The 17,373-nt window shown below is 38.3% G+C and overlaps 1 protein-coding gene across 1 annotated transcript; it reads right to left on the bottom strand.

The window, feature by feature from the left end:
* Window positions 1-393: 393 nt before the first annotated feature.
* Window positions 394-7,357, bottom strand: LOC121325779 (bifunctional 3'-phosphoadenosine 5'-phosphosulfate synthase 2-like). The gene is made up of 10 exons (XM_041268778.1): window positions 7,090-7,357; window positions 6,315-6,453; window positions 5,826-5,944; window positions 4,532-4,645; window positions 3,673-3,784; window positions 2,922-3,127; window positions 2,435-2,570; window positions 2,073-2,341; window positions 1,146-1,375; window positions 394-837 (listed from the first exon to the last, which is right to left on the bottom strand). The coding sequence occupies exons 1-10, from the start codon at window positions 7,189-7,191 to the stop codon at window positions 696-698; spliced, it is 1,569 nt and encodes a 522-aa protein (XP_041124712.1). The 5' UTR covers window positions 7,192-7,357; the 3' UTR covers window positions 394-695.
* Window positions 7,358-17,373: the final 10,016 nt, after the last annotated feature.

Raw genomic sequence — 17,373 nt, forward strand, 5'->3', positions numbered from 1 at the left:
CTAAAACCATTTAGTTATAAAATATCCTATGTTACTTGATTTGATTAAGTCACAAGGAAAACTAATAACAACTGGCAGATAGTAAGATACTAAACTAATTCGTGAAACAAACTATTCATTCTATCACATTGACTATAAATGATATTTTGCATTAAAATTTGTAAAAATCGTAAACAACGTAAGAAAACGATGCATATAACGTAAAACTTGTATTTTTTAAATATATATAATATATATATATATATATATATATATATATATATATATATATATATATATATATATATATATATATATATATATACTTATATATAGATATATATACATATATATATAGAATATTGATATATATATATCTTTTATTTTTAATTATACACCTTACACACGACTTCAACTAGATTTAGCTGACAGTGATTATCTGCTGATGCAATTCAAACTGCCCAGGTAAATATAATAAAAACATTAAATACAAAAAAAGTTGGCAGTTAAATCAGTTTAACAATTATAAATTAATTTTATAAATGATTTTTTTTAAATGGCTCTATAATTGGACAGCTATACAGGTCATCTATTAAAATATTTAGTTTCTACTTTTTTACATTAAAATAAGTTGCTTTTTTTTTTTATAAGAAAATAATTTACAGTTGGATAAAATCAGCTAATCAACCAGTGTTTCCTATATTTCAAATTAAAAGTTAGTTCTCTTTTCCCAGAGAGACATAGTATTCGGTCAGGACTTTCCATGCCTTGGGAGCCATGAAGCCATCAGGGGGGTATTCACCATCGCGAGCGAGCTTCCTCATGCGAGTTCCTGAGATGAAGTCAAACTCACTGTGCCTGCAAAACAAAAACCAACAAACTTAGTTGCTCTCTCAGATATACAGCATATCTGCTGCCAGAGTTTAGTTGTTCTAGTTACACTTCGACTATTTTTGTCTGGCTACCCGTTTGGCATTTATCACATGATTGTACGGTGCAGATAAGTACCTTCAGTGCATTTCTTTACGAAAAAAATGAAAAAATAACACCTTAATATGCGGATCTGTTTGGATCAGGGGTTCTCAAACTTTGTGATAGCAGGCCTCCCACAGAGAAAAGAAGAAACAAATTCACCCCAGAGAATTGCTTTCTCCTAGTATTCTTACCGCTCTTTATCATAGAAGTCCATTGCTTTCTTTGCTTTGTTATAGGCAGCCACTCTGAAGGGAATGATCTCCACGGAGGATAGGCCCGGGGCCATGGTCAGAACCTTCGCTCCGTGAGTCGGCTCATAGATATCCTTCTTGGTCTCAGGATTGGGCATTCCAGCCGGGTCCCGGCCCACGATGTAGAAGTTTACTCCAGCAATCATCCGTGCCCTGCAGTGCCACTGAACCTGGAAAAAAACAAAATAGCCATTCTCCATCAAAGTCTGCGCTGTTTACTTGTCCACAAGTGTGTTTGTAAACTATTAAAGGCACGGGTCTCTTTAGGAATAATGTCCTGTTCCGAGTTAACTTATCACAGACATCTAGCAAAGACTTCATCAGAGGAGCAATTTCAATAGTTGTTTCAAATCAACTGCACCTCACTGGACACTTCACTGCTAATGTCACTGTGTTGACATCATTCATCATCTGTGATAGGATTTAACCTTCTTCTCCAACTCTAATCACACTCAGGTGCCCGATGTGTCAACATACAAAACAGCTTATTTTGAATTGCTGTACTTGGTGTGGAGCTCAATATATGGACAATGTACCAGTATATAAATGTGTATGGATTACCTGGTAAAATAAAGAACTTCATGGACAAGTGTTCAGCAGAGCGTGGCCTTTTCACAAGGGTGTTTTGAGGCACTAAACTGATGTTGGCCACTACTTATTTCCTTATATATATATATATATATATATATATATATATATATATATATATATATATATATATATATATATGTATATTTACCTCTGAATGGTTGAATGTTAAAAGCATCAGAGACATCTCCTAATACTGTAACACTTTATTGAAGTTTTTTTGACATATTATTTTTATTCAAAAGATACCCCCCCCCCTCTTGGACTCAGGACACTTACTTCTGTAGGTCCAGCATACATCATGGGCGAAGGGAAGATGGCCACTACGGTGGAGGTGGGGTCCAGAACCCCCTCCTCCAGCACTGCAGCGTGCTGCTTCATGCGCCAGGCCAGGGGCACGTCGTCATCTTTGGTCCAACCACCAAGGGGGTGGAGGAGCAGTACCGGGCGCTTGTACCCCCTTTCCAGCAGCATGCGCTTGGTGTCCTGCATCAGCAAGGCGTGCCCGTTGTGGACAGGGTTACGAAGCTGGAAAGCAAAAACGGCATCTGGGGGGAGAGAAGGAGAATTTGTCAGCAAGTCCCAAACAGGATCGAAGCCCGATTTCTACTCAAAACAGTGTATAAAATGGCATTCCTTACCAGCTTTCATTTCCTTGAATTTCTGCTTGAGTTCCATAGGAGTCAGGCGATACTGGTCCAGTCCATCATTCCATTTGATTCGCTCCAGGACCTCTAGGTCACCACCGACTAGCCAGTCACCACCCTCCATTACCATCTGTGAAAAAGCAATGTGTAAATCATTGCTCCGGATCCAGTGTTCAATAATATTGGTAATACACACTGTGATACACTGGGGTACCATGCTAGTGTATCTGTTTAGTTCATTGGTCTTCTACTTCCTGCAATGCTGTGGTTTAATAGGTGTGTTCAGGGAAAAGTATTATTGGTATTATAATACTTAACTTGTAGTTTAAGAGCTGAGTCCTACAAATGATTTCAGCCATTTGAGACCTGCCATTAAATAAAATAAAATGTGTGGAGCCCTAATTTTGATCTTTTTATGTTTTTTTAAAATAGGTCAGTTCAAAACTTGAAAAAGTGGGAAAATACAAAATGTAACTGAAACCTTTATATGAGGGTGTTTGGAACAGACGGTCCCCCACTGCCGAGCACATCGCTCCTCCTTCCTGTGCTCATAGAACTCAGGTTTGCGGAGAATGGCCACCTTGCGGCCTTCATACTCCAGAGCTAACGCAGCACAGCCGTCCAGGTTCTCCTTGTTCTCCGAGGACACGGGCAGAACAATGAGCACAGACAGGTTGATCGTTCCTCCTGCAGGGGATACACCTCGTTATCACATAATTAAATTCTGGTAGTCGTTACAACAGGATTGACTGTACATTAAAAAAAAAATCCTCAAGGCTGACTGTGTGGAAGTGAGCTGGGGAAGCATATCAGTGTTGCACAAGCTTCAGTGCACAATGCTTTATCTATGGGTTCCATAGCACTTTTATCAGCATAGCCAAAAGTATTCTTAGATTAAGAATCTGAACAAAAGATACGTCACTGTTAAGGAAACAGTGTGGTTTAAATAAAAAGGTGAAGACCCGCTATTGCTGGAATATGATCCAGGAAGAAAAGAACAATAGAGAGAAAAACAGAACACATATGGTAGGATATTAAAACAGGTAAGAAATGTAACGCAAGGAAAATTTTGATTACATAAATGGCCTCTTCACCCCCAAAGTAAGCTTTTTATATTTATTTTGCTATACACCTAATATGTAGTCTTCAGCAATATATCTCAAGTTCTTCCCCTGTAAAGCAACTGTTAGTGGATAGACAATGTTGGGTTGAGAAAAAGCAAAAGTACTTGCCATCTAATAACGTGCCAAAGTGCAAGACCTGTAGGAACTCTCTCTCCCTCATGAAGCCTTTTAGTGGCGTCGCCCACCCTTCCGCCAGCACCTGCACCCACTGCATATCGAGCTGAGGACAACACAACAGACATTAGGACTCAGAGATGTCAGGGCTGGATGTCAAGACCGACACCAAACAAAGAGCCTGTATTTCACCCTCAACTTCTGAGCTGCTCCTGGCTGTGTTATTTTTTTTTCTTTGTGTGTAGTGTAGTACCTCCTTTCAGAATGGAACAAGCTATAAAAAGTTATTTCTCATGTAACTGCCACATGCTTGAAAACTGAATACAAAAAAGTAAATAAACATTCCTTGCAATCTATGAAAAGTGGCTTATCTGTGTGTTTGAAAAACAGGAACTTGTCCAAACATTTTCTTTAGTTTTATAAATAATCTTCTATCCCTGTTACAATTGTAAGTACAAGTATGTGTTTGTGTTTCTGTGTGTTTTTCCTCTCTTCTTGTCATTATAACCTGAGACACACAAGGCTCATACCTTTTTGGAGAAACAAGACCTAATAGCAAATCTCAATATTAGTTTGTACAAATACACTAATCCTCCACTGTGGAATTTGAACGTAACCTGAAATGGCTTTGGTGTGGAATATGGAAATACACACCAAGTAGTATAAACAGAAGCATGTTGAGGCAAATAAGTTATACCGTTAACACTTTTATATCTAGCTTGCAAGAAGTGTATTAAATAGTAGCTCAATGCACTGTTGTTGACATATAAGTGCAGTGAAATGAGCCGACTGTAACTGCAGACCTGCTCAGGCCGCTGAGGGACTCAACCCCCGAGTAGAAGTCTGGCTGTACCTGGGTGATCTGGAGTGTGGGCAGTGTCTTGGCTTCAGCCTGTGCCAAGTCCAGCTTGTTTTCGGGCACAAAGAGCTCCTTCACCTCCTCTATCACTGAAGTAGGAACAATATTCTGTGGGGGAAAAAAAAACCAGAAGGGTTGAATTAACAGCCCAAGCAACTCCTCAGGGGGACAGACCAGGATGGCTGATAATCTATTATACCAACAGCTTGGCCCAGGAGAAAAAGTATTCCTTATCCCTGCGGCACAAACCAAAATAAAACGTATTTCTCCTTACTGCTAAAATGAAATTGATGCATCTGGAAGCCAGTTTGTCAGAAAAACTGTATTTTGGGCAATATGGTTCAAACAGTCTTATACCCATATGGCATATATATAGGTATATATATATATTATATATATATATAAGATAATATATAATATATATTATTATATATATATATATATAATATATATATATACCCCTAATTCAAACAAAAGGTTTAAATGATAAAACAGAATTTATTTTGTGAGTTTATCTTCAAGCTAGTGTAAGGGGTACACAAATAAGAGACATGTTTATGTTTGTTTTATTTTACAATAAATGCGTGTAATATTATGCAGAGGAGAAACTGGCTGTATTTGTAAGTGACTGCCACCAGTACCTCTTCGCGTCCAGTAGGTGGTAGTAAGAGACTGGATACAAGAAAATACTCTTAGTTTAAATAAACAAGAGTCAATGTTGAAACTGAACTAAAGATCTCTGTTCGTCATTCTTTTGTTTGCAGTTATGGCGACCCTATTCATGCACTGCTGGAACTCGTAACGCTAGGAACTTTGGAACCTCCTGGAATTAACATTCTATTCTGACATAATCAAAATACGTTTAGTGCACTGTGTTTACTTTTCATTCTACGCAGCTGAAGAAGGGCTTTTGTCTGAAACTTCCTGAAATAATATAAATAGATATATATATATATATATATATATATATATATATATATATATATATATATATACATATATATATTGAATATATATATATAATACGATTATATATGCGTGTTATATAATATAAATATATATATATATATATACATTATATATTATATATATCGTAATCACTGAATGACTTTTGAAAACCGTACATCCAAAAAATGTTTTTGTACACTGCAGTTATACCTCCTTTAAGGTGGTGAAATGTTTCAAGCTATAGCATGGTGGGCATTGCTATTTCTAACCTACTGTGAGTGCTGTATAGGTTCTATAAAGCAATGACTTATCAATAGTCCTGATTTAAGCACAAGCATACCTGCTCCTGCAGCAGCCCCACCAGCTGCTGTATGCACTCATTCACCGTCACCTGCCCAGTTTTCAGCACCAACTCCGGAGCCTCTGGCTTCTCATACTCGGAGTCAATGCCTGTAAAACCTGGGAAAGAAAACACAAGAGTTACAACCAAGTCTTGCAGTCATACAACACTGGCTTGATGAGTGACTGAAACACCCACCTTTCAAAGTGAACTGGGATTAGAATAGTCCTGTCCAACACCCACTTTTTAAAGCTGAGCTGGGATTACAATATTCCTGTCCAACACAATTCCAGCTTCGCACAATTTAACACAACTCAAAATGCTTCTTTATCGTCTACAGAGACAGGACTGGGGCACAGTCATAATGATCTGCAATGTACTAAGAGGCAATGGTAGCTCAACTATGGTACAAACTATTGGTGTTATGGTTGTCATGTATTGCTCCTGGCAGGCACTGGAAAAGTATAAGAAATGATTTGAATACAGTACCTTTAATCTCTCCAGCACGTGCCTTCTTATAGAGACCCTTGACGTCTCGACTCTCACAGACATCCAGCGGCGCGTTCACGAACACCTCGAAGAAGGGCAGCCCTGCAGCCTCAAGAATCTTGCGTGCTTCGGCACGATCCTAAAAAGAAAAAGAAGAATTATTACTAGACAGCGTATATGTGATGACTAGAAAAATCCTGTTTGCATGTAGCCTTGTTTAACATAACCAAATCATATCCACAGCTTTCTTCAGCTTCAGTCCTGAGGATTAAATGGCTGTTGATATCCAAAAAAGATCCATGCCAGGATGGCATTATTTTACAGAGATGAAATGTACTGGTGCTGGTGGCACATCCTTGCTCGGAGCTAAAGGTGTTAGGGAACGCTGCGCTTGTTCTCATATCCGGATGAAACATTAAACTGAGGTCAAATGAATTTATGCCTGGGATTCTAGGTGTGACAGTGGGCTACTTCATTAGTTTCTCATGCCTTGGAGAACTGGGTATACATTTGTTACAGGTCTCAACCCTGCTCTCAGTGAACCAACATCCCAAAATGGCCACACAATTCTACACGGCAGTCTGCCTGGGAGAGGCCCATGATTAAATAGAAGGGGGTATTCAGGTGTGGATTGAGGTTCGCTAGCATAGCTACAAGGGCGTGCTTTACTGTGCTATTTCAAAGATACCAAGTAAAACTTGTTCAGTAAGAATAATACAATTGGTTATTGAACCCCAGCACATTCAGTCTTCTTTGTGGATTGTCTCAGTCTTACCTTGGTGTATGGTGAGATGAAGCTGGTGATGCAAACAAGACCAGCGTCCGCAAACAGCTTTGCCACCTCAGCGATTCGACGAATGTTTTCCTCGCGGTCCATGGAGGTGAAGCCCAGGTTCTTGTTGAGCCCATGGCGAATGTTGTCCCCGTCCAGTGAGTATGAGGGAATGGCGTGGGCCACTAGGTATTCCTCAAGGGCAAAACCAATGGTTGTCTTACCAGCCCCCGAAAGACCTGCAGGTCAAAAGTTGCACTGCCTTAGAACATTTTCAAACTGATACCCAAGGCTCTGAAGCTAATAAAAAGGCACAAAAGAACTGTTAAATTAGGATTTTGAGTAGTTCCTTGCTTGTTTTATACTTATTAGGATCCTAATTTTTTTTAATCATTTGAAACTTTTTAACTTATAAAGAAATCAAATAAAAGTGGTTTATTTGAGCCAGCAATTTGTCTCTGGCATTAGCAGAGCTGAGTCCAAGCTGGTGTTCAGTGTCAGGTCTTCCATCCAAATACTCGATGGTCCAGTCGCCAGACGTTTGGTGCCACGGAGTGCCTTGCTGCCAACCACCTGCCCTCTCTTACTCCTGCTCACATGGTGGTCCTGGTATAACACACATTGGTAGACTTCTAGCACTTGAAAGGAATATATATATATGTATATATATATATATATATATATATATATATATATATATATATATATATATATATATATATATATATATATATATATATATATATTTTTTTTTTTTTTAACTATTAGGAAATTTCAGGCAGCTGTTTGAGGGGGTTTAAAAATCTGACTATAGTTTTACCTCAGTTAATGTTTGTGTGTTTGAATTTATAAACAGACAAAGAGGAAAAGAGTTGTTACAGGCTCTGGTTACAAGTAGATCCTCTTCTAAAGCTAATTTAACTCCAAAATGAGTCCATTACTGAATTTCTGGAGTGGTTTGTGACATCACTCCTAAGAATAGGAAAACAAATACCGCCCAGTAAAGGTGAGCCAGCTGCATTGGTAATCTCCATTAAGATGTGTGATAACTGATCAACTGATCTGATGGATCTATTCCAAGAGTAAAGCAATTTGGACTGTGATATTTAGATGTTTAGATATCCACCCCAATAAATACCAAGACAAGATTTGCATCCATACACCAAGACTGACCAGAGCAAGATCATATTACTTAATTAGAATTTTTTATTTCAGAAACATTCTAAGGAATATACCATATATTTGTATATTTATATGAAATTTACTGTAGCTGTCATTACTGTAATTGTTGTAGGTACTAGCAAAGGTAAACAAATACATGCCTTTTTATATTCCTGGAGAAACCGCTTTGCAACCTGCTACTTAAAGCAGCCAGTTTCCAGAATAATAACTACTGTACGTACTGTACATCCTTAGAAATGACTGTACTGGACAGCAACATGCTTTCACCTCCTAGATTACCTCATTGTCTGGACAGCCCAGGCTTCAGAGATGACTTTGTTCATTTTTTTTTTTAACTGACAACCATTTTCTATGGCCAGCAGATCGTATAGAAAAGAAAGAGGTCATTTTAACATCTGCATAAATAGTAAACAGTGATATGTGTTTCTTAAAGTACGCATACAAATATGAACACAACTTATTAATACAAGATCTGATTCATTAAGGCCATCATCAGCAGTCCGAGGCCTATTACAACCTTGTTAACTGACTTCAACATACTGTAAAACTATAAACCCAACACTTCAATGCAACACAAAGCAACATGGTGCAAAGCAATCTGCACATTTGATTAAGATTAAAATGTGATTATAAACTAAAACAGTTAATTAGAACAGAAGAAAATTACTGGTATTTTAGTTAACAGTATAAGTTATTTGACAAATGTTTCGACTTTGTACCTTCAGTCAATAAGACCACCCCCCTATTCAGGCCCCATTTTGTTGCACTGTATGTTATAAATAATATTCTTGGAGAGCTTGATAATGGCCAGAGAATGGATTTACTGGACCAGATTAAAAATAAATAAATCAGTCTTACTAGATAGTTATTTGTCCACAAGATGGCTGACTGTGCCACTTTATCAGTATTGTGCAAACGACTAAAAACTCAAGGTCACGGTGACTATTTCACCCCAGCACTTTGAATATAGCATTGTTTAATCTTTTGAAATTATAAAATCATACTTTGAACTTTTGGACTAATCCCATTTGTTTTTCAAAGATAAATTAGTGAACAAATAATTGGCAGACGTACAAATTTCAATGCTATACATCTAATCACGACAGGATATAGTGAAAAATGAATACTATAGGAAGCATAAACTCCCAGAAGGGTCATGCCTTGGTTCCAGTACCAATGTCATCTTATTCCTGTGGTTGACATGCTTTCACTTACAACTGTTCCTTTATATAATCTCTCAAAGTTTAGTGAATTGGAAGATTAGATTGGAAGATTCTTCACTAATACCTTTAGTACAATTATTAATGAATGAATGAATTAATTAATTAATTAATTAAAACACATTGGACACATTATATAAATCTAAACTAACATCTGTATTTATTCATGAATTGTATTTAATAAAATGATTATTAGGAACTATTTATCAACTACAATGTTCTTTATATAGTTAAATGTTGGCAGATTAAAATTGTAGTCTATTGAGGTAAATCTGAGAATGTTTTAAAATGTATTTAAAATTTATTTTTAATTTACGTTGGATATGTATCATGTAGGACTACTTTTTTGTAACTAAAAACCAATTAAATGGACATGTTTTGTTTTCAGTATTTCACTGAATAATTGTATTATTGGGATTTAAATATCACTGGGAATGTGTAATATTCTAAATGCTAAGAATGGTCGCTTGTGGTCAAAACATATTAGTTTTTACTTGTAACCTCCTTAATCAATTAATAAAAATAAGAGATGAAGAAATTCTGATATCATCTTTAAGTTTTAAGCTATATAGTTTCCTGATTGCTGTGAGATCAACGCACTTGATTTGTAGATCTGCAGAAGTGGTTTAAATTAAATGCATGGGTATACATGGAAATAATTGTATTACTAGCTTTAAAATAAATATTGTAAAAAAAAATCTAATTCACCTTAACCACAATGGCATCGTAGAACAAACAACAGGTTTAAAAGGCACCTCTATTTTTTCAAAGCAACAATGCTGAAGCATCATGCAACTAGTACAAAGAATACAAAAGATATTGCTCTATGTTCTTTAGAAAATACACACCCTGTCATTTCATAATAAATTATATTCTTGTAGTAAAGTTTCCAATAACCACCACCCTAGATTTTCCTAAGTGTCTCACATTCCAGCCAGTGAATGGAAACTTGAGCTTTGCCTTTTTTTGGATTAAACACACAGCCTTCTTTTTCTTTGTGATTCCTGTAATTACATATGAAGGCGTAGTGTTACTGCCCCAGCCTCTGCTAACAGCTACCACAGGAAACACATTTCTCTGTTAAAAACTGCCCTTCGTACATCACAAATGGTCAAGTCACTGAAGGACTCGAAAGCAATTCTAGCTAGAAAATGTAATTTTTACGCTTAACAACGGAGCTCATTTGAACTCCAACAACAAACAGAAAAAGGCCATTAGACACCAGGTTGGTTCCTTTATCCAAATGTATCTTACGACAAATAATAACTATACCTTAAACATCAAGACTAATTGTTGTACAAGGCAGTGATTTTGAAAACAAAATCATCTTAATTTAAACCGATTATACATGTGTTTAAAATGAATGCAAAGGCCCTTGCTGTCTAAACCAGCTGTACCTGTGTTTCAGTCTATTCTAATCCAGGACCTTGTTAGAACCAGGTCCCTAATTACTTTGAACACATTTACAGTTCAATTAAACAATTAAAGACCTTAGACTGCTCAATTAAATGTATGGTAGGTCCTAGTCGGGAATGGAATAAGATGGCATTGATCTAAACAATAAGCTCAAACACACCCCTGACAAAGCAGCCACTGTACTGTGCTGGAGTCAAATGATGATGTGGCAATTCCAGCACTCTCCCTCTCCTGACTCAACTCACCCCCCCCCCAAAAAAGTTCACCCCCACTTTCGCCTCATATATACACAAGGAACCATTATTTCCACTGGTTCTCAGAACCATTACTCACCACACAGAATTTTTCATTGACTACAGGCACAAACCTCACTGCCACAAATTAGCTGCCAGAAAAGGGGACCATTCTCGAGATGTGCTTCTAAAACCATGCACTTTCTTTTTCCCCTCAGTGTTAGAGTAAATCAATCCATTCATTCGACATGGAACAAGACAGAGGGCTGTTTTACTGAGAGGGCAGCTTTGAGAATTCACAAGAGAAATGTTGCTACTGTGAGACTGCCCAGGGGGGTCCGCAAAACAAATTCTGACAGTGTGTGTGTAGAGGGGCTAGTTGAATGCCTGCTGGTAATGTTACTCCATGGTTACAGCCATCCATGTTGGACTCTTGCTAAGGGAGCCAGCTCTTTTAGCGAATCGGGTTTCAGTGCTGTTGTTTTCCTGTGCTGTGGGCAGGGTGGAGTAGCACAGTGTGTGTGGAGCAAGTCGGGGCAGTTCGAATCCCAGCCACCTGCTTAGCAGCAGCAAGTCAGAAGTGACATCTATGGCAGTTAGAATTGCATCGATATAAGACCTTTTATAGTGTGTGAGAAAACTGATAAATATTTGAAGCATCCTCATACTAGTACTGCTAGTACTAGTTGTGCTGAAGCCATGGACAGTGCAGAGTCTAATAGTAAAAAGCAAAAGAACAGAAAGTATGATGAAAGTTATACTGATTTTGGATTTTGGAATTTATTGATGGATGACCATGTGTTGTGTGCTTACAAATGTTATCTAACGAAGCAATGAAACCTGCAAAACTGAAACACCTCATAACTAAGCACCCGGAGTACAAAGATAAATCCACAGACTTCTTTCAACAAAAGAGCCCGATTTATGCGCTTTGCTAAATGCAGCTGTGACAGTTGTGAATTTTGTCCATGCCTTTGAATTCATGCCTGTTTGCAAAGCTGTGTTTAGAAACTGGTGCAGAACATGACAAATTATTGTTTCATACAGAAGTACGTTGGTTATTCAGCTTGAGCTTGAGTTCTGGAAAGAGTTTTTGAGCTTTGGAAAGGGCTGCTGGTTTCTCTTTCTGTGCACAATCCTACATTAATCAAAAACGTTTCTGATCCGTTAGGGATATCGAAGCTTACATACCTGGCAGACATTTTTAACCTGTTAAATGCACTAAACCGATCCACACAAGGGGACAATACAACCATATTCGAGGTGAGTGACAAGATTACAGCATTTAGGAAGAAAATAGAGATTTGGAAAATTAGACTGGGCAATAGAATCTCAGATATGTTTCTGCTACTGACAAACACCGTGACAGTTGAGTGTGTGAAAGAGAGGGTCATTGCTCACCTTTCAACATTGGCAGAGTACATCAGTGTTTACTTTAAACATATAAACACAGATGAATATGATTGGGTTCGGGATCTATATTCATATTTTGTTATGTCATTATGTGGCTTGAGTGCAAAAGCAGAAGAGGAGCTGGTTGAACTGTCTTGTGAATGCTTGCTGAAAAATAAGTTTCACGAACAGGCATAACTTGCCAATTTTGGCCATCTGTTGCTGCTGTATACTCAGCCTTAGTAACAGAAGGCAGTGTAGCTGCCTTTCCCAACAAAATATACTTGTGAAACATCATTTTTTGCAATGGCAGCTGTGAAGACAAAGTCCCACTGGAAGTGGATAATGATTTACGAGTTTGCCTGTCAACCATCACACCAAGGATAGACAGACTCAGCAGTGAGAAGGAGGCACATCCATCTCATCAATATCTAAGTAAATATATTTTTTCTTAAAAACATTACTAACACTACGTCTTTATATGCAGTAGACTTATTTCATATACTATTGTCATTTAGTTGTGTGTGGGGGGGGTGTGATTATTCCATTTGAAAAGGGGTCTGTCAACAAAAAAGTTTGAGAACCTATGTGTTAAGAAAGTGAAAGTTTGAGAGTTGAAGTGCACTGCAACAAGTTGATCCAGCTTTTTGGTAACGGGCGCACACACACACACACACACACACACACACACACACACACACACACACACACACACACATTTATATGGTCAAATGGTTGATTTGTGGTATATTATTTTGTCATCTTTCTTTTCCTCCATCTAACATTTTGATGATATCCCTAGGGTAAAAGTCATAGCTTAACAGTGTACATGACTTGTACTGGACTCTAATACAGTATAAGAGGTTACTTCTGTTTAACAAAACAAGTTGTCTACTTGGGTTATTTAACTTTATATTGTTAATCTGTCTCTACAGCCACCCGAATTAAACAGTCACCAGTACGGCCCAGAATACACAGTCTTTATCTTCACTATGAGTGAAAAGAGAGGCACTTTGGATGAGCAGCCACAGGGTTCAGTAGTTGAGGTGATCCGGTAACTCAGCTTTATCTGAAACTGGAGGGTGAATGGTTACTGTGAACCGTTGCCGCCAGCATGTCATTCTTTCAAATGCGATAACAAATCTCAAAAGAAAACTTGAAACATTGGTAACATGTATGCGTTGCACAAATAATGCCCTTAGAATTGATAAAGCCTTTTATTTTTTTAAAGGTGAATAAACTATTTTTTAAAGGCAATAAACTAGTACAAAGCAAATTATTAGTTAGTCTATGGGTGAAAGTAGTATTCTGATTAATGTGTTACATTGCTATCGATTTCAGCTAAATTGCAGATTATCATACTGACAGAGATGCGTCATCAAACTTTCAACAAGAGTAAGCTATACCCTAAAAGACCAGTTTCACAATATAACCTTGAACAGGTAACCTCGCAACTGCAGTCTAAGTTCAGGAGTAAAAGGTAAGACCCATTAATAAATCTCTACATAGGCCCTAAAGTTAGTTAATAGATGTCATAAATAATTATAGCGTTAGTAGGAGTAATGACCTTGCATTGAATTCAAGATACAGGATTGCACTGTAAGGGGTTCTGCTGTAGTAGGTAATGCTCATGGTCATGGGTGTTCCAATAAACAGATACAGTGTGAAAGCTATAGTTCTGGTTTCCTCTTTGCTATCTTACAAAGGTCTCCAGAGGTCAGCCCTGTGCTCCATCACTGGCCAAACAAACACTGAGTGTGTGGCCTGCTGAACTGAGTTTCCTATCAGCTTCCAGAAGCAGGTGGGATTCACCGATGAGGACTTCCATAAAGACAGGGCCATGACTCAGTTTGGCGGGAGCATCAGAGAAACTTTATACAACTGCGGTATACTTTTTATGTTGTTTCAACTCACAGAATTGTGTGAAAGATTACAGTGGGTGACTTCAAGGTACTGTGCTTCACCACAGTGCTTTAAAAACACCTTCGCTGCTCAGTTGGCCGATTCACTAGCCTTTTCGGCCATTCACCACTGCAGGCCTGGATTTGATCCAACATGAATGAGTATGGAGGTTTCAATTCCCACAGGTGCCTAAAAGTAGACTATCCATAAGATGGTTTGATAAAGTAGAGTGTGCAAAACGTCAACATCTCTAGAAGAATGGAAGAGCAGTAAACTTCATTGTGACCAGTTCTGTCTAAAAGATCAGTCCGCCATAAACGCTGCTCTCTGTCAGTCTAAACCAGCTCTCTACCACTAATGTTTTACTCATTTCCTATGGTGGTCATGGGTTGTATATTTTACTATTGAACAGGATTGTGGGACACTGCAGCTTTTAAAAGACATCAGACAGAGAGATTCATAATTACAGCGATGTGATTTGAGTGTCATTGCACCTGGCTACATTACAAAAAACATTTAATACACTCCCTAACATCAACACATCACATTTCGAACTGACACTGCAGAAGACAGCCAATATGCAGGATCATCCAGCAAGCAAACAAGTCCATTCATATGGCAACACTGGACTGTGTTGCCATATGGATTTCTCTAGACTGGTACAAACATATTCAGCATTAATTTATTAGTTAGTCTATGGGTGAAAGTAGACTTTCTGATTAATGTGTTACACTGCTATCGATTTCAGCTAAATTGCAGATTATCATACTGACAGAGATGCGTCATCAAACTTTCAACAGGAGTAAGCTATACCCTAAAAGACCAGTTTCACAATATAACCTTGAACAGGTAACCTCGCAACTGCAGTCTAAGTTCAGGAGTAAAAGGTAAGACCCATTAATAAATCTCTACATAGGCCCTAAAGTTAGTTAATAGATGTCATAAATAATTATAGCAATAGTAGGAATAATGATCTGGCCTTGAATTCAAGATACAAGATTGCGCTGTAAGGGGTTCTGCTGTAGTAGGTAATGCTCATGGTCATGGGTGTTCCAATAAACAGATACAGTGTAAAGCTATAGTTCTGGTTTCCTCTTTGCTATCTTACAAAGGTCTCCAGAGGTCAGCCCTGTGCTCCATCACTGGCCAAACAAACACTGAGTGTGTGGCCTGCTGAACTGAGTTTCCTATCAGCTTCCAGAAGCAGGTGGGATTCACCGATGAGGACTTCCATAAAGACAGGGCCATGACTCAGTTTGGCGGGAGCATCAGAGAAACTTTATACAACTGCGGTATACTTTTTATGTTGTTTCAACTCACAGAATTGTGTGAAAGATTACAGTGGGTGACTTCAAGGTACTGTGCTTCACCACAGTGCTTTAAAAACACCTTCGCTGCTCAGTTGGCCGATTCACTAGCCTTTTCGGCCATTCACCACTGCAGGCCTGGATTTGATCCAACATGAATGAGTATGGAGGTTTCAATTCCCACAGGTGCCTAAAAGTAGACTATCCATAAGATGGTTTGATAAAGTAGAGTGTGCAAAACGTCAACATCTCTAGAAGAATGGAAGAGCAGTAAACTTCATTGTGACCAGTTCTGTCTAAAAGATCAGTCCGCCATAAACGCTGCTCTCTGTCAGTCTAAACCAGCTCTCTACCACTAATGTTTTACTCATTTCCTATGGTGGTCATGGGTTGTATATTTTACTATTGAACAGGATTGTGGGACACTGCAGCTTTTAAAAGACATCAGACAGAGAGATTCATAATTACAGCGATGTGATTTGAGTGTCATTGCACCTGGCTACATTACAAAAAACATTTAATACACTCCCTAACATCAACACATCACATTTCGAACTGACACTGCAGAAGACAGCCAATATGCAGGATCATCCAGCAAGCAAACAAGTCCATTCATATGGCAACACTGGACTGTGTTGCCATATGGATTTCTCTAGACTGGTACAAACATATTCAGCATTAATTTATTAGTTAGTCTATGGGTGAAAGTAGACTTTCTGATTAATGTGTTACACTGCTATCGATTTCAGCTAAATTGCAGATTATCATACTGACAGAGATGCGTCATCAAACTTTCAACAGGAGTAAGCTATACCCTAAAAGACCAGTTTCACAATATAACCTTGAACAGGTAACCTCGCAACTGCAGTCTAAGTTCAGGAGTAAAAGGTAAGACCCATTAATAAATCTCTACATAGGCCCTAAAGTTAGTTAATAGATGTCATAAATAATTATAGCAATAGTAGGAATAATGATCTGGCCTTGAATTCAAGATACAAGATTGCGCTGTAAGGGGTTCTGCTGTAGTAGGTAATGCTCATGGTCATGGGTGTTCCAATAAACAGATACAGTGTAAAGCTATAGTTCTGGTTTCCTCTTTGCTATCTTACAAAGGTCTCCAGAGGTCAGCCCTGTGCTCCATCACTGGCCAAACAAACACTGAGTGTGTGGCCTGCTGAACTGAGTTTCCTATCAGCTTCCAGAAGCAGGTGGGATTCACCGATGAGGACTTCCATAAAGACAGGGCCATGACTCAGTTTGGCGGGAGCATCAGAGAAACTTTATACAACTGCGGTATAATTTTTATGTTGTTTCAACTCACAGAATTGTGTGAAAGATTACAGTGGGTGACTTCAAGGTACTGTGCTTCACCACAGTGCTTTAAAAACACCTTCGCTGCTCAGTTGGCCGATTCACTAGCCTTTTCGGCCATTCACCACTGCAGGCCTGGATTTGATCCAACATGAATGAGTATGGAGGTTTCAATTCCCACAGGTGTCTAAAAGTAGACTATCCATAAGATGGTTTGATAAAGTAGAGTGTGCAAAACGTCAACATCTCTAGACGAATGGAAGAGCAGTAAACTTCATTGTGACCAGTTCTGTCTAAAAGATCAGTCCGCCATAAACGCTGCTC

The sequence above is a fragment of the Polyodon spathula genome, chromosome 13 (genome assembly GCF_017654505.1).
Source record: "Polyodon spathula isolate WHYD16114869_AA chromosome 13, ASM1765450v1, whole genome shotgun sequence".
NCBI lineage: Eukaryota > Metazoa > Chordata > Actinopteri > Acipenseriformes > Polyodontidae > Polyodon > Polyodon spathula.

Excerpts from the sequence above, each read along its gene's own strand:
- LOC121325779 (XM_041268778.1), bottom strand. The coding sequence starts at position 7,191 with ATGGACCGCGAGGAAAACATTCGTCGAATCGCTGAGGTGGCAAAGCTG. Across the intron at positions 3,785-4,531 it reads CCACACTCCAGATCACCCAG|CTCGATATGCAGTGGGTGCA; the intron begins GTACAGCCAGAC and ends TGTTGTCCTCAG. Across the intron at positions 1,376-2,072 it reads TGTATGCTGGACCTACAGAA|GTTCAGTGGCACTGCAGGGC; the intron begins GTAAGTGTCCTG and ends GTTTTTTTCCAG.